This window comes from Eurosta solidaginis, chromosome 4, assembly GCF_040869045.1.
Source record: "Eurosta solidaginis isolate ZX-2024a chromosome 4, ASM4086904v1, whole genome shotgun sequence".
In the NCBI taxonomy this organism is placed as follows: Eukaryota; Metazoa; Arthropoda; class Insecta; order Diptera; family Tephritidae; genus Eurosta; species Eurosta solidaginis.
In genome coordinates, this window is record NC_090322.1 from 212,963,513 (window position 1) to 212,988,257 (window position 24,745).

A 24,745-nucleotide genomic window follows, 5' to 3' on the forward strand; every position below is an offset into this window, starting at 1 on the left:
TACAAAATAGAAAGTTTTTACTGATTCTATAGAAAACTTCGCAATTAATGTTTTTAATGAAATTTTTTACTCATTAAAGGTTTTATTTTTTTTCCTGAGTGTTCTTGTCTTTTTGTCTCTTACTTTCTTACATGTGTTCGATTACTCTTGTAAAACCATGAGTAATGCTTGAGTAATCTGTCCTGGGGTGATAATTTATATGCAAACATAATTTTATAAAATTTATACATTTTTTTTAATTTTTTTATTTACATTTTAACATTTGTTATTGTTGCTAAACCATGCCACAGCCACTTGTTCGCAAATTAATTTATTGACTGGGTGTGTTGTTCTTAAATAATTTGTACATACAATATGCAAACAATCAATGCACATAATTTTATTTGCATACACTTTTAATCGAATTATGTGGTTGAAATGTTATTTTATTAATTTTTTTTAATAAAGAAAGAAATTCACAGTAAAACAAGGCAAACGTGTACGGCATTTTGATGAGCAAAATGAATGGAATAGTGTGTAATGTAATAAATGTGCGATGTGAAGGTTAATTATTGTTATACGTGATACAACATTAACTTGCTATTGCAGCAATTTAATTTATAAATCTTAATTCAGCAACAAACAACAAAAACAACCGATGAATCTGTTAATGAATATAGTTTATGAGCGAAGAATTGTTGCTTAAAGCAATAATTTTGAGTTTTTGTAAAGGACACGTTTTTAAATAAACGACAGAAGAATTGTCGAAAAGCCGTCTCAACAAAAATTTGGTAATCTTTTTAATGCAGTTATTACAATTCAGATACCATAAAACGATATGTTAAGAAAATTCATAATCTTATGTTTATACTTAATTGTGTATAGGACCATGCTGCAGAACACGCACGAAGGTTTTTATATGTGAACATCCGCCTTCATCATTAGGGAGAATCCGGCATAAATTTTAAATCGTAACACTTCATGAATGAGTTCATATGAACCTATGCGTATCTATACAAGCGAGTTCAACCTAATTCGCAGTGCAGAAAAATGTCAAACCGAAAGAAATTTAGCATGGATTTAATATAGCGGACATCTTACTGTACCAAATTATCAAGCAGAAGTAACAAGCTGATGGGATAATACTACCTAGTACTGAATTCGCCGTATCAACACAACTTCACAACAAGATCAATTCACAGGAAGTACACATAAACCAAATCAGATCGGGAAACATTTAAAACTTGTTGCATAAAGTTAGATATTGTTTTTTTTTTAATAATTTGTATGTCGTATTTCAATACAAATATCGCTTAGAATGGTTTTCCACCTTACCTTATTTTATATCTTGAATTTAATCATAACAGAGATTTTCTGTATATAGCTGACACCTTTCTAGTATGTGCTCTTACTTAGGTGTTACTTAATAAAATAAATGAATACTTTGATGATCTACTTCGGAGGAGATTGAGGCCGAGCTTCACTTTCAATTCACGTCCTTTGGCGGGACGAAGCCTGCATATTTTATGACAATTCCGAATGGCAGCTCTAAGGCAGATGAATCTGCACTTTGTAAAGTAAACCACTGCGGAGGGGCCGCCCTGTTTAGAATAACTGTATACTAATTAAAAAACTGTTTTCTAAATGTTAGATGTTGCTTTGCCCGGAACTTCAACCCAGAAACTTCGGTGTTGTAGAAGAAGCAGGCTACCACCTCACCACGACGGCCGCCAGGTATTACTAATAAGGGTGATTTTGTAAGCTTGCTAACTATTTGAGTTTTTCAAAAAAGTAAATGAGGTGTTTTACGTCGTATTTCAACAAAGAGTATTATTGGTGCGGTCATGTTTTACTTTACAACGTTTTACCTTACATTTTATTTAAAAAAAAATCCTGTAGGGTTTAGGGTATGGTAGGGTCTCTATAACTTTCCATTTTATCTGCGCCAGTCTTTCTGGAACTGCTCCTTGATGATATTTCGTATGTAGGAAATATACCACACTCTAACCTTCATAATTAAGGCGTTGTCATTGACAAAGCTTTACCAGGTAGCCAATCATTTGAAATTATTTAATTAGCTGTGGTTACACTTAACAAATGTATAAAAATTTTAGAATCTAAAACGTCCATCGAAAAAAATTTTCTAAAAAGCTATGTCAATTTTGAGAGACCTAAAACTTGTACTTTGTCATGCTAAATTGGATTGGGCTATAAAACTACGTATTAAAAAAAATTTCAAAACTCCAAAAAAATTTCGAAATTTTCATAAAATTTTCCCGAGTTCTCTTATTTTTTCGAAACCAATTTTCAGTTTGGTTTGCTTAGTGTCAGTTACAAAATTCATGGAAGTGTTAAGTTACGATATCGAAAAAAGAGAAGAATTTAATTGACCTAATTGCATAAAAATTGCCACTGCTAGTTTGCTGTTCTTTGCTGTAATACAATTTTTGTTTAGTTTCCAATTTCTTATTATATTCCGTTCAAGCGTATGAAGAGCATTTTGAAATCGCATACATTTTTTTTTCTAGTTATGTCTATGAACAGCAATATAATTTTTGCACACATGTAAGTAGGTACTGAGCACGATTTGTGTAGCAAACATATTTTCTAACATCACACAAAACTTTTAGATTGCTGCCTACAAATTAATCGAAAATATCCAAAATATGTATACGCAATGCATATTAATATGACATAAAGGCGCATCACGATATATGTAGTAATATAATGTTGAAAATGTGCCTTTCTGGGGAAGAGTTCAAAAATATTTGAAAAAAAAGGTTCGACACCCTGTAAAAGTACCGAAATTTGAGCTTTCTAAGTGTTTTCTATAATCAATTAGCAGACCAGGCAGACGTTGTTCTGCCCTAAATTTGGTGTATCTGCATACATCTTAATAAGCTCTTTCCGTCTAACTCTGCCTCCGCCCTCTTTTATTTTTCTTAATCTTTTATTCACTCCTCCCTCCGTCTTTTTCGATTCATCTATCTCTATTTTGTCTCACTCTATCTCTTTCTCAGTCTCCTTCTCCTACCCTCTTTTTCTCTCCTCTCAAGTTCTTCTCATTCTCCTTCATCTATTATTGCCAGTCCCAGAGGGTGGTCCTAATCCCAGTCCCAGTCCGTCTCTGGTCTTATTCCCGGAAAAAAGGATCGTAAATACTAATACAGGCAAATTAATACACCAAATTTCAGGCAAATCGAATAGGACGTACATAGGTACATATATAGGTATGTGGGTGTTATTAATTAATGTCTTTATTTCGGCTTCGCATGCTTATTTATCAGTTTTGCCAGGTTGATGTTACTAAATCGAATATTACAATGGAAATTACTTTAAAGCTCCCAGCAATAGCTTTCGTTTGATATCCATAATACATACACATTGTACAGGTATCCGGGTCGACGTTTTGACCTATATCTCAAGACCCTTGTCACTCAGCGATATAAAAATTACTTTGTACTAAAGCACACATCTACAGCTTTCATTGGCTATCCATATTACGCACACTTTGTAGGGGTATCCGGGTCCACGTTTTGGCCTATATCTCGAGACCCTAGTCACACAGAGATATAAAAATTACTCTGCACTAAAGCACACATCAACAGCTTCAATTTGATACCCATAATGTAAAAACACATCCTAGTATTACCCTGATCCACATTTTGGCCTTTATCTCGGGACCCTAGTCACCCAGGGATATGAAAATTACCCTGTACTAAAGCACTCATCAACAGCTTTCATTTGATATCCATTTTGTATAAACACATTTTAGGGGTGCCCGGGTTCATGTTTTGGCCTATATCTCGAGACCCTAGTCACCAATAGGTATGAAAACTACACTGTACTAAAGCACTCATCAACAGTTTTCATTTGATATCCATATTGTATAAACACATTCTAGGTGTGCCCGGGTCTACTTTTTGGCCTATATCTCGAGACCCGAGTCACCCAGGGGTACGAAAAATACTCAGTATCAAAGTACTCATAAACATATTCCATTTGATACCCATATTGTACAAACACATCCCAGGATTACCCAGGTCCACATTTTGATCTCAAGACCCTAGCCAGAACGGAATAAAAAGTATCGCATGTCCGTTCCCTGGTTATAGGCTACCTCTCCACCAATTTTCAGCCAAATTGGTTCCTCCGTTCTTGAGTTATGCGTAGTGTAACTAACACGACCCTCTTTTATATAGTATTTTTTTTTTTAAAAATCATAACTCAAGAATGGCTAAACCGATTTGGGATTTCAAAATCAACTAACCATCATCTCTCCTTCCTGTATCTTTCCTAAAAATTTCATGGCAATCTTTCTATCCGTTCTCGAGTTATGGAGTGACAATCAAAATGTGCACTTCTTTTTATATATAGATAGATTTTCGATTTTCACTTTTCAACTGTGGTAACTACTAAAAAGGTGGTATTTTTTTTCTCAGCGTGTTTTGCGCACAGAGTATATTAACTTTGATTGGATAAGGGATGGTTGTAGAGGTATAAAGGAATCGAGATAGATATAGACTTCCATATATCAAAATCATCAGTATCGAAAAAAAAATTTGATTGAGCCATGTCCGTCCGTCTGTCCGTTAACACGATAACTTGAGTAAATTTTGAGGTATCTTGATGAAATTTGGTATGTAGGTTCCTGGGCGTTCATCTCAGATCACTGTTTAAAATGAACGATATCGGACTATAACCACACCCACTTTCTCGATATCGAAAATTTCGAAAAACCGAAAAAGTGCAATAATTCATTACCAAAGAAGGATAAAGCGATGAAACTTGGTAGGTGGGTTGACCTTATGACACAGAATAGAAAATTACTAAAATTTCGAACAATGGGTATGGCACCGCCCACTTTTAAAAGAAGGAAATTTAAAAGTTTTGCAAGCTCTAATTTGGCAGTCGTTGAAGATATCATGATGTAATTTGGCAGGAACGTTACTACTATTACTATATATGTGCTAAATAAAAATTAGCAAAATCGGATGGAGAACACGCCCACTTAAAAAAATTTTTTTTAAGTGAATTTTAACAAAAAATTTAATACCTTTATAGTATATAAGTAAATTATGTCGACATTCAACTCCAGTAATGATATGGTGCAACAAAAGACAAAAATAAAAGAAAATTTTAAAATGGGCGTGTCTCCGCCATTTTTAATTTAATTTGTCTAGAATACTTTTAACGCCATAAGACGAACAAAAATTTACCAATCATTGTGAAATTTGGTAGGGGCATAGATTTTATGACGGTAATTGTTTTCTGTGAAAATGGGCGAAATCGGTTGAAGCCACGCCCAGTTTTTATACACAGTCGACCGTCTGCCCTTCGGCTCGGCCGTTAACACGATAACTTGAGCAAAAATTTATATATCTTTACTAAACTTAGTTCACGTACTTATCTGAACTCACTTTATCTTGGCATAAAAAATGGCCGAAATCCTACTATGACCACGCTCATTTTTCCGATATCGAAAATTACGAAAAATGAAAAATTCTATACCAAATACGAAAAAAGGACAAAATATAACTTTAGAAAAAACTTTGTAAAATGGACAAAATATAACTTTAGAAAAAACTTTGTAAAATGGGTGTGGCACCCAGAAGAAAATGAAAAGGTTTTGCAGGGCGAAATCAAATGCCTTTGGAATCTTAGCAGGAATACTGCTCATTGTATTACATATATAAATATATTAGGGGTGCCCGACAGATGATGTTCTGGGTCACCCTGGTCCACATTTTGGTCGATATCTCGAAAAAGCCTTCCCATATATACAACTACGGGCCACCCCCTTTTAAAACCCTGATTATTACCTTTAATTTGATACCCATATTGGGCAAACACATTCTAGAATCACCTCTGGTCCACCTTTATGGCGATATTTCGAAAAGGCGTCCACCTATAGAACTAATGCCCACTTCCTTTTAAAATACTCATTAGCACCTTTCATATGATTCCCATATCGTACAAACACATTATAGAGTCACCCCTGGTCCAGCTTTATGGCGATATCCCTAAATGGCGTCCACCTATAGAACTATGGCCCACTCCCTCATAAAATACTCTTTAATGCCTTTCATTTGATACACATGTCATACAAACACATTCCAGGGTTACCTTAGGTTCATTTTCCTACATGGTGATTTTCCCTTATTTTGTCCCCAAAGCTCTCAGCTGAGTAGGTTGATGACCTCTTCGTACGAATTTTGCCCTGCTTGAATACGTTTACAATAATGTAGCACCCATTGAAATCCATGGTCAAAGAAAAGTTTAATTTCGTTGTTTTTACAGGGTGCTGAAAACAAAATTATATCAGTTTTAGATATCTCCGCGAATTAAGTATTCGCACCCGGGGCACAACTTTTTTAGTGACTCGCGCTAATGCACATACATATTGTCACGGATATTAGCATCACTAAATTATCCCATCACTAAGGCGATGCTAAGGCCATGCCAAGCAGTATTTACGTTAATAATTAAATCAAGTATACACATATATAAGGCAGCCCAGAGAGATGTCACACACAGATGCATTTACTTATATGCCTATGTGCGCAAACTACAAACATTCACATCAATAATTCAATCTTTATGTATCTACATAAACGAATAAATAATTGCGTCTACACATATGTACGTATACCAGCAGCGGAGCGGCAATGCACAAACACGTGCATATATCTTATCTGAGTTGTCACAAGAGAGAGCAATAATTTGTGCACGTAGTTGTGGCTGGCGATTTTGTAGCCGAAACAACTAGTAAGTTCTGGAAATCGAAGAGCCTAGAAGTATGCAGCGTAAACTATAAAAGCGGGGCAAGCGAGTAAGAAGTAATTCAGTTTGATTTGAGTTGTCAAGCAGTTCGATTAGGACGATATCTAGCGAGCAATAGCAGTATTATTTTGAAAGTCAGTTTCATTTAAGATATCAGTTTGGTTATTAAGCCAGCTAATTGCAAAGTATAAGTGTTATTGTGAAGTACTTTAATAAAGGCCATTTTTCCATTATTCAATATTGGAGTTATTTATTCAACAGTTTAGTGATACGAACTTAGCAAAAAGCAAATAAGAGGATTTGCAAGTAAATTCGTTACAATTGGTGTCAGAAGAGGAATTGTTGAATAAATTCCAGAGGACAACAAGGACATGGCAAAGTTCAGTGAATTGAAGATCCAGCAACTAAAGAAGGAGTTAAAGAGCCGTGGATTGAATACAAGCGGCGTTAAACTTGAACTTCAGGCACGGCTACGAGAGGCAATGGAAGCGGAAGGAATTGATGTGGAAGAGTATGACTTTCATCTTGATGGTGAGGAAGTAACAAAAATTGAAAAGAAAAACGAAACATCGCAGACAGTTACGAGCACAGACTTGAACATGATTTTGGCTGCAATATCTGCTCAAACATCGACAATGTCATCACAGATGGAATACCAAGAGACACGAATTACATCGAAAATTGAAACACAAGAAACGCGTATGTCAGAAATGTCGACACAGATTACATCGAAGATTGAAGCACAAGAAACGCGTATGTCAGAAATGTCGACACAGATTACATCCAAGATGGAAACACAATTGGAAGAACAGAAGACATATATGGCATCCCAACTGGAATCGCAGGAGACACGCATAACATCAAAGATGGAAGAACAGAAGACATGTATGGCATCCCAACTGGAATCGCAGGAGACACGCATAACATCAAAGATGGAAGAACAAGAAGAGCGCTTATCATTACAGGTGGCACAAATGTCTTCACAGTTAAAAGCACAGGAAGCAAGGGTAACATCAAAGCTGGAAGCGCAGGATGCAAAAATCGCTCAATTTCAGGCAGAAGTCGATGATTTGAAGGGTCGTATGGAGCAGTTACAATTAAATCGTCCAGCAGTTTCAGCGAGTAATCCAAAGGTAAAAACACCATCCTTTGACGGTTCTGTTCCTTTCCAGGTCTTTAAGCTACAGTTTGAGGAGACCTCAGCAGTGAACAACTGGAATGTGGAAGATAAAGTTGCCGCGCTCTTCGTAGCATTGAAAGGACCAGCTGCCGAAATCTTACAGACTATTCCAGAGTACGAACGGAACAGTTATGACGCATTGATGGCTGCTGTAGAACGGCGATACGGAAGCGAACACAGGAAACAGATATTTCAAATAGAATTGCAAAACCGCTACCAAAAAGCTAACGAGACTTTGCAGGAGTTTGCTTCTGACATTGACAGATTGGCTCATCTTGCAAATGCGGATGCACCCGTGGAATACACGGAAAGAGTGAAGATTCAGAGCTTTATAAATGGCATACGGGACGTCGAAACGAAGCGAGCCACATACGCGAACCCAAAGCAAACATTTTCTGAAACGGTATCCCATGCATTGACTCAGGAAACGGCGTCATTATTGAGTAAACCAGCATACAAAACTCATCGTATGGAAGTAGAAAGGCCAGAGTGGGTAGATACAATTTTGGAAGCTCTGAAAGGATCACAACAGAAAAATGCCGGAGTTATGAAATGTTTCAAGTGCGGTAACCCAGGTCACATTGCACGTCATTGCAGTAGCAATTCCAATAGTTCCAACAATGTGGGTGGCCGTAAACGCAGAGCTGAAGGAGACGAGCAAATCTCCAAATCCACTCAATCGTTAAACTAAAGCGAGTCAGCAGCAAGGGGCGACAGCTGACTCCCTCAATTGAATGCCCCATAATCTCTATCTCACAAATTGGAAGAAGGTCGAGCAATCTTACTGTCGGAGGACATGTGGATGGAAAGGAACGTTTACTGACTGTAGATACGGGTGCATCTCATTCCATCATTCGAGCGGATTTAGTCAACAAGAAGATAAGACCATTGCATGGAGCAATATTGCGTACAGCCACTGGAGAAAACACCCAGGTAATTGGAGAAGTAGAATGTGAAGTAGCAATTGGGAACATCACGGTACTACACAATTTTATAGTGGCAGGTATTGTTGATGAAATCATAATTGGAGTGGACTTCTTAATCAACCAAGGCATCAAAATCGATATGCAAAGCAAGACGATGCGATATAAGAACATGGATGTGCCACTTAATTTCGGCTACGAGAGAGGCTACAGCAGTAAACGAGTGCTGGTGGAAGAGAGTCAGCGAATACCACCAAAATCCGAAGCAGTCATCTGGGCAAAGATTGATGGAGATTGTGGGACAAACAAATTGTGGGTTGTCGAAGCAGCAAACAAATCAGCACTGAACATACTTGTAGGGAAAACCCTGGCTATGACAAAACAAGATGGACGTGTTCCAGTAAGAGTACTCAATGAGTTCAATTCACCACTCAAATTGACTAAAGGAGCTATTTTGGGAAGATGCCAAGAGGCTGAAGTAGTTATTAACTGTGAACAGCTCCAGGAACACGTTTCAGCTAGTAATACTAATCTTTCAAATGACATCACGGCATGGATGCAGGGACTAGAGGAAGCATATCAGAGTAAGGCAAAACAACTGCTCCTAAAGTACGCGAACATATTTGACCAGGATGGTTCTAAACCAGGCCGCACCAACGTTGTGAAACATCAAATTGACACTGGAGATGCGAGGCCGATCCGTCAAGCTCCAGGTAGTGTTCCACTGGCGAAGCGGCAAGTTGTGAGTCAAATTATACAAGAAATGAGCGACAGCGGCGTCAACGAACCATCAGCTAGTCCCTGGAGCTCACCGGTAGTACTTTTAAAGAAGAAGGATGGAAAAATGAGGTTTTGCGTGGACTACCGGAAGTTGAATGACGTTACGAAAAAGGATAGCTACCCATTGCCAAGAATTGACGACACTCTGGACTCGCTCTCTGGTACGAAATGGTTTTCCACACTGGACTTGAAAAGCGGCTACTGGCAAGTGGAGGTAAAGGAGGAAGACAAAGAGAAAACAGTCTTCAGCGTCGGAGATGGTCTTTGGCAATTTACAGTAATGCCCTTTGGACTATGTAATGCACCAGCTACTTTCGAGAGACTCATGGATCAGGTATTGAAAGGACTACATTGGAAAACATGCTTGGTGTACCTGGACGACATCATCGTATTGGGCAAGAATTTCGATGAACATCTTAAGAACTTGGAGGAAGTTTTCCAAAGAATAGCTGGCGCTGGTCTGAAGTTAAGTCCCAAAAAGTGTGCGCTGTTTAAAAAGGAAGTAAATTATTTGGGTCACAAGGTAACGACAGAGGGCATCTGCACTGCGAACGAAAAGATAGAGGCTGTAAAGGATTGGCCAAGACCCCAGAACCTACATGAATTAAGAAGTTTCCTTGGGCTGTGCACATATTACCGCCGATTTGTACAAAATTTTTCCAGCGTAGCCCATAGCCTCCATGAGCTTACAAGAAAAAATAAAGCTTTTGAATGGAAGAAGGAGCAAGAAGTGGCTTTCCAAACATTGAAGGAGCGTTTGTGCACTGCCCCAATGTTAGCATATCCGATTCCAGGAGCAACATTTATTCTAGATACCGATGCGAGTGGATATGCTATAGGAGGCGTTTTATCACAACTGGTCGATGGACAGGAGAAGGTAGTTGCATATTACAGCCGTTCGATTGGAAAACCAGAGAGGAAATACTGCGTTACGCGGAGAGAGCTGTTGGCATTGGTAGAGTGCGTTAAACATTTTCACAAATACCTCTACGGCCAGCGATTCCGTGTCAGGACAGATCACGCAGCTTTAAAATGGCTACTGCAGTTCCGTAATTCGGAAGGACAATTGGCACGGTGGATCGAGCGACTACAAAGCTTTGACTTTTCCATTGAGCATCGAAAAGGTAGTACCCATGGAAATGCCGATGCAATGTCACGAAGACCATGTAGTTTGGAATGCAAGCACTGTTCAAAAGCCGAGGCTAAAGAAGACATTATAGATGTCCGGCTAATGACTATAACATGTACAGATGAATGGGACAAGGAACAGCTAAGAAAGTGCCAGCTAGAAGATGTAGATCTGTCACGTGTTATGCAAGGGCTCGAACGAAATGAAAGACCAAACAGAGAAGAGATGTCAGCAGAGAGTCCCATTGCGAAGTCATATTGGGTACAGTGAAACAGTTTGGAATTGATATCCGGTTGCCTTCATCGAGTATGGGGGAGTGAGGATGGTGAATACAAGAATAAACTGATAGTTGTTCCCAGAAAGAGGATTCCTGATGTGCTCAGCGAGCTGCATAATGGTCCAAGCGGAGGTCATCTTGGAATCACGAAGACGCTCGAGAAGATTAAACAGAGATTCTATTGGGTTGGTTGCCGTCAGTCGGTCACTGAGTGGATTGCGAACTGTGAGGTTTGCAGCAGAGCGAAAGGGCCCAGAACACGAAGTCATGGCCAGATGAAGCAATATAACTCAGGTGCGCCATTTGAAAGGATCGCTATGGATGTCGCCGGTCCATTTCCTACTAGCAACGGCGGAAACAAATATGTACTGGTAGTTATGGATTATTTCAGCAAATGGCCAGAGGTATACCCAATCCCAAATCAAGAAGCGGAAACGGTAGCAGAAGTTTTTATAAACAATTGGGTTGCAAGGTATGGTGTACCAATGGAGTTACATTCTGACCAAGGCAGAAATTTCGAATCAGCTGTGTTCCAGGAAATGTGTAAGTCATTGGGCATTCGAAAAACACGGACAACTGCATTGCATCCTCAATCCGATGGTATGGTAGAACGATTCAATAGAACATTGGAGGAGCACTTAAGGAAAGTAGTGGACAAGTACCATAAAGAATGGGATACCCGCATACCATTATTCTTGATGGCTTACCGATCAGCAGTGCATGAGAGAACGGGCCAAACCCCTGCAAAAGTAATTTTTGGCAATGACCTTAGACTGCCAGCTGATTTGAAGTTTGGGATAGATGTCAATGCGGAGAGAAATGTCAGGAAATCCACTAGTGATTTGGAAGAAGAGCTAAGAGAAATACATGATCTGATAAGGCAACGAACAAAGATTATGAGTGACAAGATGAAAGCCAGATATGATAAAGCAATTAATTCAGAAGGTTTTCAGGAAGGAGATTTGGTGCTGTTATACAACCCACAACGTAAAAAAGGTTTGTCCCCGAAATTGCAGTGTAATTGGGAAGGCCCATACAAAGTTGTAATGTAAGGTGGTCCATTTGGAAAGGCTAGCAACGTTTAGATCGAGAGATTTGTCTGATCGGGACGATCAGACTTAGGTGGAGGGCAGTGTCACGGATATTAGCATCACTAAATTATCCCATCACTAAGGCGATGCTAAGGCCATGCCAAGCAGTATTTACGTTAATAATTAAATCAAGTATACACATATATAAGGCAGCCCAGAGAGATGTCACACACAGATGCATTTACTTATATGCCTATGTGCGCAAAATACAAACATTCACATCAATAATTCAATCTTTATGTATCTACATAAACGAATAAATAATTGCGTCTACACATATGTACGTATACGAGCAGCGGAGCGGCAATGCACAAACACGTGCATATATCTTATCTGAGTTGTCACAAGAGAGAGCAATAATTTGTGCACGTAGTTGTGGCTGGCGATTTTGTAGCCGAAACAACTAGTAAGTTCTGGAAATCGAAGAGCCTAGAAGTATGCAGCGTAAACTATAAAAGCGGGGCAAGCGAGTAAGAAGTAATTCAGTTTGATTTGAGTTGTCAAGCAGTTCGATTAGGACGATATCTAGCGAGCAATAGCAGTGTTATTTTGAAAGTCAGTTTCATTTAAGATATCAGTTTGGTTATTAAGCCAGCTAATTGCAAAGTATAAGTGTTATTGTGAAGTACTTTAATAAAGGCCATTTTTCCATTATTCAATATTGGAGTTATTTATTCAACAGTTTAGTGATACGAACTTAGCAAAAAGGCAAATAAGAGGATTTGCAAGTAAATTCGTTACAATATTTTAAGAATCTCCCCTAAAAAGAAACGCATATGTGCAGTATTATGGAAAACACGTACCCATATGGCTTTCATAGTGTTACGAATTTTGGGGGATTGCAATTATTTTGCACCTTCTGTTATCGTTCGAATCGCTGTGGATTAAATAACTCCAATATTCACTATTGCAAAATGGTCTTTATTTAGACTACTTTGGGAGTAGTACTTCACAATAACAATTATCCTTCACTAGTAACGTCTTTTAATCAAACTGATTACTGATTCCTCACTTCGCACTGCTTTTATTCTCCCAGTTATTTCGTTTGCCCATTTCTCCTAAGGTTTAAACGTTACACGAACATGCCTTCTAGAACAGTTGTATCTCATGCTTGGTTATTTAGTTATATACATGTATATCTGTAGTTTATGTTTTTTTTCTAGCTATATGAGTGTGGATGTGTGAGTAACAAGTTATGGTATTGCTGCCGGCTACATATATGTATGTGAAATATCTCTTCGCTTCGAGCTGCTGGTTATGTGTGTGGAATATTTTTCGATGCCTTGCACATACGTGTGGCTGCTTGCTGCTTTTGCTGTTGTGATTATTTACTGACAGCATAGTGATGCTAATATTCGTCACAATAGCTAGTTAAGAATACACCGAACTTGATTTAGAACTACTAGTTTTATTTTGCTAAGGACTGTAATTTTAAGAGCTGGTCTCGTGTGCTCTTTTCTTCGGCTTATAAACATTTATTTGTATATATTTTGCGCAATACTGTAGTTATGCATGCTAACTATAATTGTAGGGAGTTTGTAGGCACCGATACATTTTGTTTCGTTTATATGAGTAATCAACAAACAAAATACGGAATTTTTAGGGCGTATCATAGTAGTCGTCTGACGTTTCTGTTTTTATCTTATGAGCAAAATTATTGTTATTTTATTTTTGGTAATCATATTCTGTACGTACATAGTTGAGTGTATACTTAGAGGAATATAAACAAAAACTATTTTTGTAAACATATTGAGCTGTAACGTATTTATGTACATACCGAACATGATGTCATTAGTTCGCCTATTCGCTTTCTGAGCTTTCGTGAACTTAGTTGAATTTTATGCGATGGTTTTTTTGCTTCTATCAATATATTTCTTTGGTTTCCTTGATAGTAAGTAGCTAACATATTTTACTGACCTATTTGAAAAAAAAACGAGTTGTATAAAATAGATGCCCTTACCATTTTGTTGTCTTTCAATATATCTGTCTTGAAATGTACGACGATCTATTCCTAGTCTAATACGGATGCAACATTGCCAGTCATTACATCCCAAAAGGGAGAATAGGCCGAGTTGATACTCTTAACGAAAAAATGTATACCGCTAGAAGTTAGCTTTGAAAATTGAGCCGGAAATATAACACAAAAGTAAGTAGTCAACAAATTACGAGGAATGTTAGATTCCCGACTAACACACTGTTCTCAGATTGGACCTGGGGCTGTGAAGGCATCTGAAGAGATATCGATGCTAAGCAGGTTGATGGTAAATATTGAAGGACCAGTATAAAGCAAAAGAAATCTGCTGATGGATAGTATCTCATCCTCGTTCTTTTACTGCTTCAAACTGTGGGTGACTAAACTTCAGAAGAAGAATCGCTGTTAACTTCTAACGTCTGTACATCTAACAGCATGGAACAATCACCTTCGATCTATAACTGCTGGAAAGAAAAAGGTTTCGGGAAGCAAAAAAGAAAACGGCTAAATGTTCGCAAAGAGAGCAGGGAAGATATGTTTAGGCTGTGGCGATGGTGAACGATGAGACTGGGCAGAGGGACGGAGGAACTAATCACAGGTGTTGCTGCATGGAGAACCAGATGCTTGGATGAGATAAATCACTATGTTACCTAAATGCTCTCTGGACATGGGTACTTCAAAAAATACCTGCACTGAATAAAAAAGCCGAAGATTCGAAGTGCGTTCACGGCAGTGCAGAGGTGAACACGTCTTCTTCAAATGCCTGCGATGTAGTCATAACCGACAAATGCTTGAGCAAAGAGTCGAAGAAAATACTCTCGAGAATTTTACAGGCAAAATTCTGAGTGGCCGAGAAGAGTGGCAATCAAGGAGCAACTTCGTAGAAACTAAGTAACGGGACCTGGGCGCAGAAGGCTCTTAACACAAGAGATATGGAACGCCACCCGACGTAATGCGAAACCGCTCGCTGCGTGGGCGTTCGTTTACGTTAGTTCACGGAAATACCGTTGCTGCGAAGTCAGCGAATATGGTGAATTAAAATTTCCATTCCAACCCGCAAAAAGATTTTTTAAATTAAAAAACATCGAATAAGATATGTCAATATGAGTATTCGACGGAAGGTATGGTATGCCGATAGCGGGGCAGATTATGGCCGGCCCATGGTGTAATAAACCAGATAGGTGAGGTCAGCATTATAAAATGGAGTCGCAGTAGACAATACACACGCTCATGATTGATTTTTTCAGTATCATAAAAATACTACATTAATGTCTTTCTGAAATATGAAGTAGGGTGCAGGAAAATAACACCTGCGTTCTGTATTTCCATTTTTGGGAGGGTTTATTTCCTTTCCCGAGAGGAAAAGGAGAAGTTTTAGCAACGAAACTGAATGGCTGGATCTTCAGAGTATTACATTGTCCATACTGCTGCCGTCAATGAGATGATTGATGATCTGGAACAATAGCATGAAGATGCGGATGAGTATCTGCAAGGCTTGTAATTTGAAAACTCGGAATTGACAGCGTAAGATCCCAAGACCCAACATCTGTGTAAGCCAAGGCGCGATAACCTCCGAAGAGATTTTAGGCAGAGCTTCTCTTCCTATTTGCGTCGTGCTCCTTTTAATTTTTCCTACAAATTGGTGGGACTTGTTTTATGCCGAACGGCATTTACTAGGCAGATGAGTTTTCAATGAGAGCTTTTCATTGCAGATATACCCTCGGAGCGTTTGCCAAACACTTGCGAGGGGCGACCCCTCTTACAAACATCTTCTTCTTATTGAAAAAACTTGCTTCTAAAATGTTGATGTTGCTTTGACTGGGGCTTGATCCCAGCATCTTCGGTGCGGTAGGTAGAGCACGCTACCATCACACCACGGCGGCCGTAAACCTTTAGAAAAGCAGGAAAAACTCCCAGTCGTATGATCAAACCCAACAGAAATTGTTTTGACTTAAGCCCCCATTACTGATACTTAGCATAGACTTGACTTGACTTGGCGTAAACTTGGCAACTTAGCCACGATTATACTCCACTTGGCGCATAAAATCTGGCATCATAATCAGCGTTGAAATTTATTTTTAAATAAATGTCAATTTGTATGACAAAATGTCAAAATGAAATGGAAACAAACAAATGGCATCTCAAAATGTAAACGTCACTTAGAACTTACATAGAAAATCAAAATTCAACAGACTTCTAAGCCAAGTTAAGTTTTGAGTAATCAGTAACATGCAATGTTCATTTAACAGAACTGTAAGTGACAGTTCGCAAGCCAAGTCAGGTCTATGCTAAGTATCAGTAATGGAGCCTTTATTCTATCTATCCACCTACCTCTTTTCTGTCTAAATCTCTTCCTCTCTTATTTCCTCTAACGTCGGCAAATAGTGGAACAATTGCGCACACTCGATTCACACATATTCCTAATTTCGTTAGTTTAGTAGTATCTGAGCATTTGGCGCAGCAACATTGATTGTGGCCGCCGCTCGCAATGTTGACGAATGCTGTCCATATGTATATTAGGAGTACATATTTGCTAAACCCAAAATGTGTATTCAGGAATAGAATTTGCAACATTAAATAAAAAAACTATAATAAACGCTTTTGTCTTCTTCCCGGCTAAGAAGCGAATGAACAACGCAAAACGAAGCATCAAATGATGTGCGCGATTATCGCGCTCTCACTAACACATCTGCATTTTCATTTTGGCGACGTCTGACCTAAACATACTGATTCATTATTCCGTAAATTTTGCAAATTTTCCTCTTACCCTTCCAGCTTTTGCAATTTCCAAGTCTTACTCTTGCTATTACTCTTAATATTATCCTTACTCTTAATCTTCTCCTCTTTTTACTACTTTGTCTCAAACCATTAGCTTTATTATTACTCTCATCTTATTCCCGTAACTTTTCCGACTTGTCTCCAACTTCCTTTACTTTTTCTTCCCATTTCCTCTGTTTTCTCTTCTCGTTTATTTTATGTTGCTGTTTTCATTGTGCAGATCGAGTTTGGCTCTTTTCCACACATTGCATTACTAAGGTAGTAAAAACGTAGCAAAATCGTAGTAAAATACTACCAAAAATTTTCCTTCGATACAGGACTTACAGGATAATGACAGGATTATGAGGGTCGTCAAATATTTGTAACATGCTTTTATTAGCTTGGCCTGTATGTAACGGAATCTTTGAGCTTAATTTTCACCGGTTTCTAGAAGTCTGACTAATTTGAAGATTTGCATACGTATCAAGAACCGATGACAATGCATTAATGGGATGGTGTGGTGACATAAGGTCAACGGCCATAAGGTCAATTGGCCTTACTACCACTTTGAATGGCCATAAGTTTGATTGAAACTTTGCACACGTATCAAGGCTCGATGACAATGCATTAATGTGATGGTGTGGTGACATAAGGTCAACGGCCATAAGGTCAATTGGCCTTATTACCACTTTTAATGGCCATAAGTTTGATTAAAACTTGGCACACGTATCAAGGCTCGATGACAATGCATTAATGTGACGGCGTGGTGACATAAGGTCAACGGCCATAAGGTCATTTGGCCTTTTTACCACTTCGAATGGCCATAAGTTTGATTAAAACTTTGCACACGTATCAAGGCTCGATGACAATGCATTAATATGATGGTGTGGTGACATAAGGTCAACAGCCATAAGGTCAATTGGCCTTATTACCACTTTGGATGGCCATAAGTTTGATTGAAACTTTGCACACATATCAAGGCTCGATGACAATGCATTAATGTGATGGTGTGGTGACATAAGCTCAACGGCCATAAGGTCAATTGGCCTTATTACCACTTTGAAAGGCCATAAGTTTGATTGAAGCTTTGCACGCGTATCAAGGGTCGATGACAATGCATTAACGTGATGGTGTGGTGGCATAAGGTCAACGGCCATAAGGTCAGTTGGCCCTATTAACACTTTGAATGGCCATAAGTTTGATTAAAACTTTGCACACGTATCAAGGCTCGATGAAAATGCATTAATGTGATGGTATGGTGACACAAGGTCAACGGCCATAAGGTCAATTGGCCTTATTACCACTTTGAATAGCTATAAGTTTGAACGCAACTTTGCACACGTATCAAGGCTCGATGACAATGCAATCATGTGATGGTGGGCTGACATAAGGTTAACGGACATAAGGTCAATTGAACTTATGACCATCCCAAATGGCCATAGATTTGAAACCTTGCACATAATGCGAAAAACGCAATCCTTTATTAACACGCTTTTATTAGCTTGGCCTGTATGTAATGGAATCTTTGATCTTAATTTTCACCGGTTTCTAGAAGTATGATTATTTTGAAACTTTGCACACTTATCAAGGACCGATGACAATGCATTAGTGTGCTTGTGTGGTGACATAAGGTCAACGGCCATAAGGTCAATTGGCCTTATTACCACTTTAAATGGCCATAAGTTTGATTGAAATTTTTCACACGTATCAAGGTTCGATGAAAATGCATCAATGTGATGGTGTGGTGACATAAGGTCAACGGCCATAAGGTCAATTGGCGTTATTACTACTTTGAATGGCCATAATTTTGATTGAAACTTTGCGCACGTATCAAGGCTCGATGACAATGCATTAATGTGATGGTGCGTTGACATAAGGTCAACGGCCATAAGGTCAATTGGCCTTATTACCGCTTTGAATGGCCACAAGTTTGAGTGAAACTTTGCACACGTATCAAGGCTCGATGAAAATGCATTAATGTGATGGTATGGTGACATAAGGTCAACGGCCATAAGGTCAATTGGCCTTATTACCACTTTGAATAGCTTTCAGTTTGAATGAAACTTTGCACACGTATCAAGGCTCGATGACAATGCAATCATGTGATGGTGGGCTGACATAAGGTTAACGGACATAAGGTCAATTGAGCTTATGACCACCCCAAATGGCCACAGATTTGAAACCTTGCAAATAATGCGAAAAACGCATCCCTTTATTAATGATTGATGTGGATGCATGGCACATCTACGAATGAGCATACTGGAGCCCTTTTTAACACGCTTTTATTAGCTTGGCCTATATCTATCTATGTATCCATTTATGTATGTAACGGGATCTGCAGTGGAGCCGAGAGCCCCGGTAATGCAGAGCTCCGAGCTCCGTTGCACCTTTTGAAACATTTTAAGGTAGGTACCTTTAGCTAGTGCAGGCCACCAGACCAAGGCACCATAAAGAAAAATCGGGCACAATGGCTGTGTAAATCCAGTAGGTCACCTTAGGGGAGAATCCCCAGGAGGTGCCAATTGCCCTCTTGCAGGTGAACAGCTCTGCTGCTGCCTTCTTGGATCGCTCCACTATATGGTCACTCCATAATAGCTTCCTATCCAGAATGACTCCCAAATACTTGACTTGATCGCTAAACGCTAAGAACGTACCCCGAATTCTTGGCGGTGTAAGATTTGGCACTTTGTACCTCCTCGTGAAGAGAAAAAGCTCGGTTTTATCCTGGTGGACTTCCAAACCTGTGGCGGGTTGTACTCCTGGAGCAGCTCCAGGAAGTCAGCTGAGTCCGTTGGCGTCACTGGAACCCAGGCTCTAGCCCTTGGTCGTGATTGGATATCACACGCCTCCACTACCTTGAGGCGCGCGCCCGGATGTACCACCCCTATCAGCGTGACGGCGGCCCTATAGAGGTTTACCGACTTGGCGTCGTCACAGGCAATTAGCTTGACATTACCCTGGAATCACACTGCATCGGTGTAAGATGGTGGTGGACCAAGGTTGTCTTTCTTTACCTTAACGGCCACCGTAGCGAGCGCGGCCTCGATCCACTTCCACTATTGTTTCGGGATCCTGCCATCTTCGCTGCTCTCATCTATAATGCCAATGATCTACCGACCCTTGGAAATTTCGGCGAAAGACCGCGTCCAACCTCCCTGCGTCTTGGCCCTTTTCGGTGCCGTGGGTTTGGAGTCATCCATGGACCGCTGGCGTTTCAAGGTTTCATCACTGTCGACTAAAACTTTTAAAATTACTTGAACTAAAAAATTTAACTGTGAATTAAATTATTCTGTTAATAACTTAAATTTTATTATAATTTTATTTTGAGGTGATTAACTATAAACGATTGTTTGACCTTCTACTACTGTTATATAAACTCTTTTTAATTGATTTGCTATTTTTTAGTTCGATTTGCTATAAAAGCGTGTTTTTTTAGTTTTTTTAAACTATTATTTATTTGTTGTACTACCGACCTTACAAGTGTGGTTTTATTGCGTCATAGGCCGGCCCATTGTTATTGATAAGGGTTGCCAATTAATTTGAACATATATTATTTTAATGAAATTTTGAAATGCATTACAGGCTCTCTCTCTTAGGTTTACTAATCAGTTTGTATTTACAAGGTTGCAACCTATACGGGACTTAATAATGATATAATCCATCTCAACTTGAATTTTAGACGAAAGAATTTGCCATCATTTTTTCAATAAAAATAACTCCGAGTTTAGGCTATTATATTTATTAGCGAAACTACTATAGCAAAATAATGCTATTAAGTTTCTAACTTTTTAGTAAAGACTATGTAAGAAATAATAATGAAATAATAGCTAGCACTCTGTTGGCTGATCTTCCGAGGTATGTTTACGCGGTGTTACTTTATATTTTAACAGCATGATATTAGTAGATTTGGCAGAGGCTTATTGTTTTTTGCAACTCAACCACAAAAGATTACAGCCCAGAGCTACTTTTGTACATTATCAGTACTCTATTTCAGCCAATTTCCTTTGGCATTCCTGTTTATTAAAATACAATTTACTTAGCACTTCAAATGTTGCTAAAATAATTGAAAAAATTTATTTTTTTGGTTTTTTTTGCCGAAAAAATTGTTATTGGATTTTCAATGGGGAGAAATAATAAGCTCATGGCAAGCAATCAGACAAAACAAATGCAACACATGTACGTTATAACATTTTTCTGCTTTTCGGCTGTTCGAAAAATACCTTCCACTGCATTCGAAATTTAATCTTTTTTGTCGCTTAAATATTTATACAATTAATGAACATATTCTGCATGCATCCTAAAAGCGCTGATTACAGATTAAGAAAAAAAAAATAAAAAAATAAAAATTCTTGTAAAAATATGAGTTGAACTGTTTGTTGAAGGCAAATAATTTGCAAGAATAAGATAGCTGGAAATATTTGCGCTGAAATCTGCATTTTTGTTTAACGTATTTTTTTAATTTGTTGATTTAATGATGACACATACATGCATACATATAACAAAAACAAATAAGCACATTAATACAAAAATAAATGGACACTTTTATTACAGTGACAATTTGCTTTAAGTCTTTGTGCGGGTTTTATTTTTTTTTTTTTGTTTTTTGTTTTTTATTGATTCAGCTGAAATTAATATTGGTGCATCATTCCAAAGCAAATTATGTATAATTTTGTCGTTTGTTTACTCCATTTGCATAAATGAATTGAGTTGTTTAAGAAAATTTGTTTTGACTTAAGTGTGCAAGTGGTACATTTTTGTTGTAATGCTAAAAAACTGGTTTTAAAAAAATATGTGCTTTTGTGATAATAACTAACTAAAAGTTAAGGCTAAATGCAGCAGTTTTTTTGTTTAATTTTAAAAGAGTTAATGATTTTTTTTACTAACATAGCGTTGGCCTTTTTATACTCCGGACTTTGTTCGAAGGTGGAGTCAAGTTTAGAAAAAATTGGCACGTGGTTTTATAACAATCCTTTACATCGTGTGCCTTCGGACCACTAAGCCAAACAACCAGAACATTTGCGATAGTACAAAGCAAAAATTGGCACACCATGCTTTGAATTGCATTGAATTCGCCAAGGCGCGAAGCCAACGGTACATCATTGCTGTCTGGCCAAATCCATGCTCTCCTGTTGCTGAAGGTGGCTGGTTCGACAACGATTGTATTAATTTGCAGTAAAAACGCCTTGATTATCAATTATTCGTAACGTTCGATGAGTAAGCGAATTATTATCGTTAAGACATAGGTTTGTTCCGGATTGTTATCGCCGGTCCATCGGCCTCTTATTGACTTCTTATCGGCATGTTTTCGAGGAGTTTTAACTGATAAGCATTTCGTCGTTTTCGATAATTATTATTAAGAATTCATTAGCTTAACACCGCTTATAATAAATGAATATTCAATTATTATGTTTTTCTAAGAGAAACTGAAAAGAAAAAAAAAACATTTACTGGCATATTTCAATGGTACCATTTCCAAAACCACCACGAATTCATCGTCAGGCAATTTCGTAATATTATCAAAAGTTTCACCGAGATTCGAACTGCGAATCGCACAGTGAAACTGCAGTTGCTTTAACCACTAGGCTATCTTGCTTGTATTTGTCTCCTTGCTCAATTCAGTTTATCTTATTTCTACACTAACAACACAACTTAGACATTCTTCCTCTATAAATTTGTGTGTATGTAGATTTGTTTTGCTGACAATGAATTCGTGGCGGTTTTCGAAATGGTACCATCGCGATATGCCGGTAAATGTTTCTTTCTTTTTTTCAGTTTCTCTTAGAAAAACATAATAATTGAATATTCAATTATTATAAGCCGGTGTTAAGCTCATGAATTCTTAATAATAAGTATAAATTGAACGCACCATTAATACAAACAAACATAAATCGATAATTTTCGATAGAAAACCAATACCTCGTCGAGTAAAAATCGATAACTCATAGATAACTCAATCGATAACATATCCTTTGTAATCGATGTAAAATTAGTAATACATCGATAACACATCGATAGCTTGATAACACACCTAAAATAGACATTTCCCTTTTATATTTTCCTTTCTTTTACTTTCTTTTATATTCCTTTCTTTTCTTTTTTTTTCTTTTTCTTTCCTTTCCCTTTCTTTTCTTTTATTTTCTTTTCTTTTCTTTCCTTTTCTTTTCCTTTCTTTTCGTTTCTTTTCTTTCCTTTTCTTTTCTTCTCTTTGCTTTTCTTATCTATTCTTTTATTTTATTTTCCTTGTTTTCTTTTCTTTTTTCTTTTCTTTTCTTTTCTTTTCTTTTCTTTTCTTTTCTTTTCTTTTCTTTTCTTTTCTTTTCTTTTCTTTCCTTTCTTTCACTCCTTTCCTTTATCTTCCTTTCCCCTCATTTCCTTACATTTTCCTTTCCTTTTTTTTACCTTTTATCTTTGCTTTCGCTTCCTTTCATTTTCTTCCCTTTTTCCGTCTGATTTATTTTCTTTTCCTTTTCTTGCATTTCCATTCCTTCCTTTTCCTTTCTTTTTCGCTCCTTTCCCTCCCTCGATGTACTGTCAGACTTCGCTGATATCTACTTTACCAAGTAGTAGGGACTACACTTACGCTTACCTTCTGTTTTACTCCATACAGCATACCAATAGCACACATTTCGGCTGCATTTACATTCTACATATATCCCCCATATTGCATGCCAATTACAAAGACTACGCTTACCTTTAGCATTTTGCGCTTACATTCAGTATTCCCCAATACCGCGAGCAATGATGTTCACACAAATTTTTTAGAATCCCCCTCTCTTTCTTATCTGTGTAAATATAACTTAAAGTATTTCCACTTACCATTTTGTATTATTCGGCCAATTATATTCGCCCACCGTATGCGTTGCAACCGAATAGCCAAAATATGTATCAGAATGTGGTCCATATTTAACGATCGGCAAACGATTCTCCAAATTGAAGGCACAACTTTGTGGAATGCTGTGTGAAATGCTTAGGTAAAGCAAGATCAATAAACTTGCATATGAATAAAGTTGAAATAAGGCATTGTTGTTGCATTTTACTGACATTATTGTTTGTAAACTGTTGGCACTTTTGGTGTAGTTGTTGCTGTTGTTTATGTGTAAAAGTGTAGATATGCTGCATGCAGCAATTGGCGGTTGTTTAATATTATAATCATTCATTTTGTAATATTGCTGTTGTTTATCACAATGTGGGAAATGTTTCATACATGTTTTTTCCAACCACTTAAGGCACTTAATTAAATTTAAAATTTCACTTCTTTTATATACTTCTGAGATTTTTTTATTCATCTTTGTAGGCAATTTTCGTTTGATTTTTCTGATGTGGATCGCATAGTACTTTTCTTAAATCTTTATTAGTATTTTTAGTCTCATATGCTTTAGTATATTTATTTGCGTTTAAGAATTTATTGAACAGTGACTACATTTTTATGTACACCTGTTTTATGACTTCGAGTTTGTTTTAGTAAATCTAAGGAAACAATTTTGTAGTTATAGAAAATGTTATTTTTGAAATTTTCCGATCTTTCACAGTGAATATTTTTTCTGTTGTCAAATGTTTTCGCACTATCACTGAGATGATTTACTGTGGTTGCTGCCTAAGGCTTTTTTCAAATTTTTTTTTCGAGAACTCTGCTTGAACTAACATATTGTTACGAATATTAGCAACATTAAATGATACTATCATCTCCAGGCCGATACTAAGCCGTCACGTGTATGTACATAAACAAATCAATCATTATGTCTACACATATGTACATACAAGCAGCGGAGAGATACGCACAAACACATGCATATATCTGAGATACACAGAAAAGTATGCAATCATCGGTGGAAGTATTACTCACATATGCACGCGCATATGGCTATGCGAGAGGC

At 37.7% G+C, this 24,745-nt stretch overlaps 1 protein-coding gene across 8 annotated transcripts in view; it reads right to left on the reverse strand.

Annotated features, from left to right (window-relative positions):
* Positions 1-24,745, reverse strand: part of LOC137250947 (uncharacterized) — a 396,368-nt gene that overhangs the window by 359,452 nt on the left and 12,171 nt on the right. For 7 of the 8 annotated variants that reach the window (XM_067784702.1, XM_067784701.1, XM_067784700.1 and 4 more), the window contains exon 2: positions 23,688-24,338. In XM_067784702.1, coding sequence (XP_067640803.1) covers positions 23,688-24,157 — 470 coding nt within the window. In that variant the 5' untranslated portion in view covers positions 24,158-24,338. The remainder of the gene's footprint in view (positions 1-23,687; positions 24,339-24,745) is intronic. The other variant, XM_067784703.1, reaches the window with a different exon arrangement.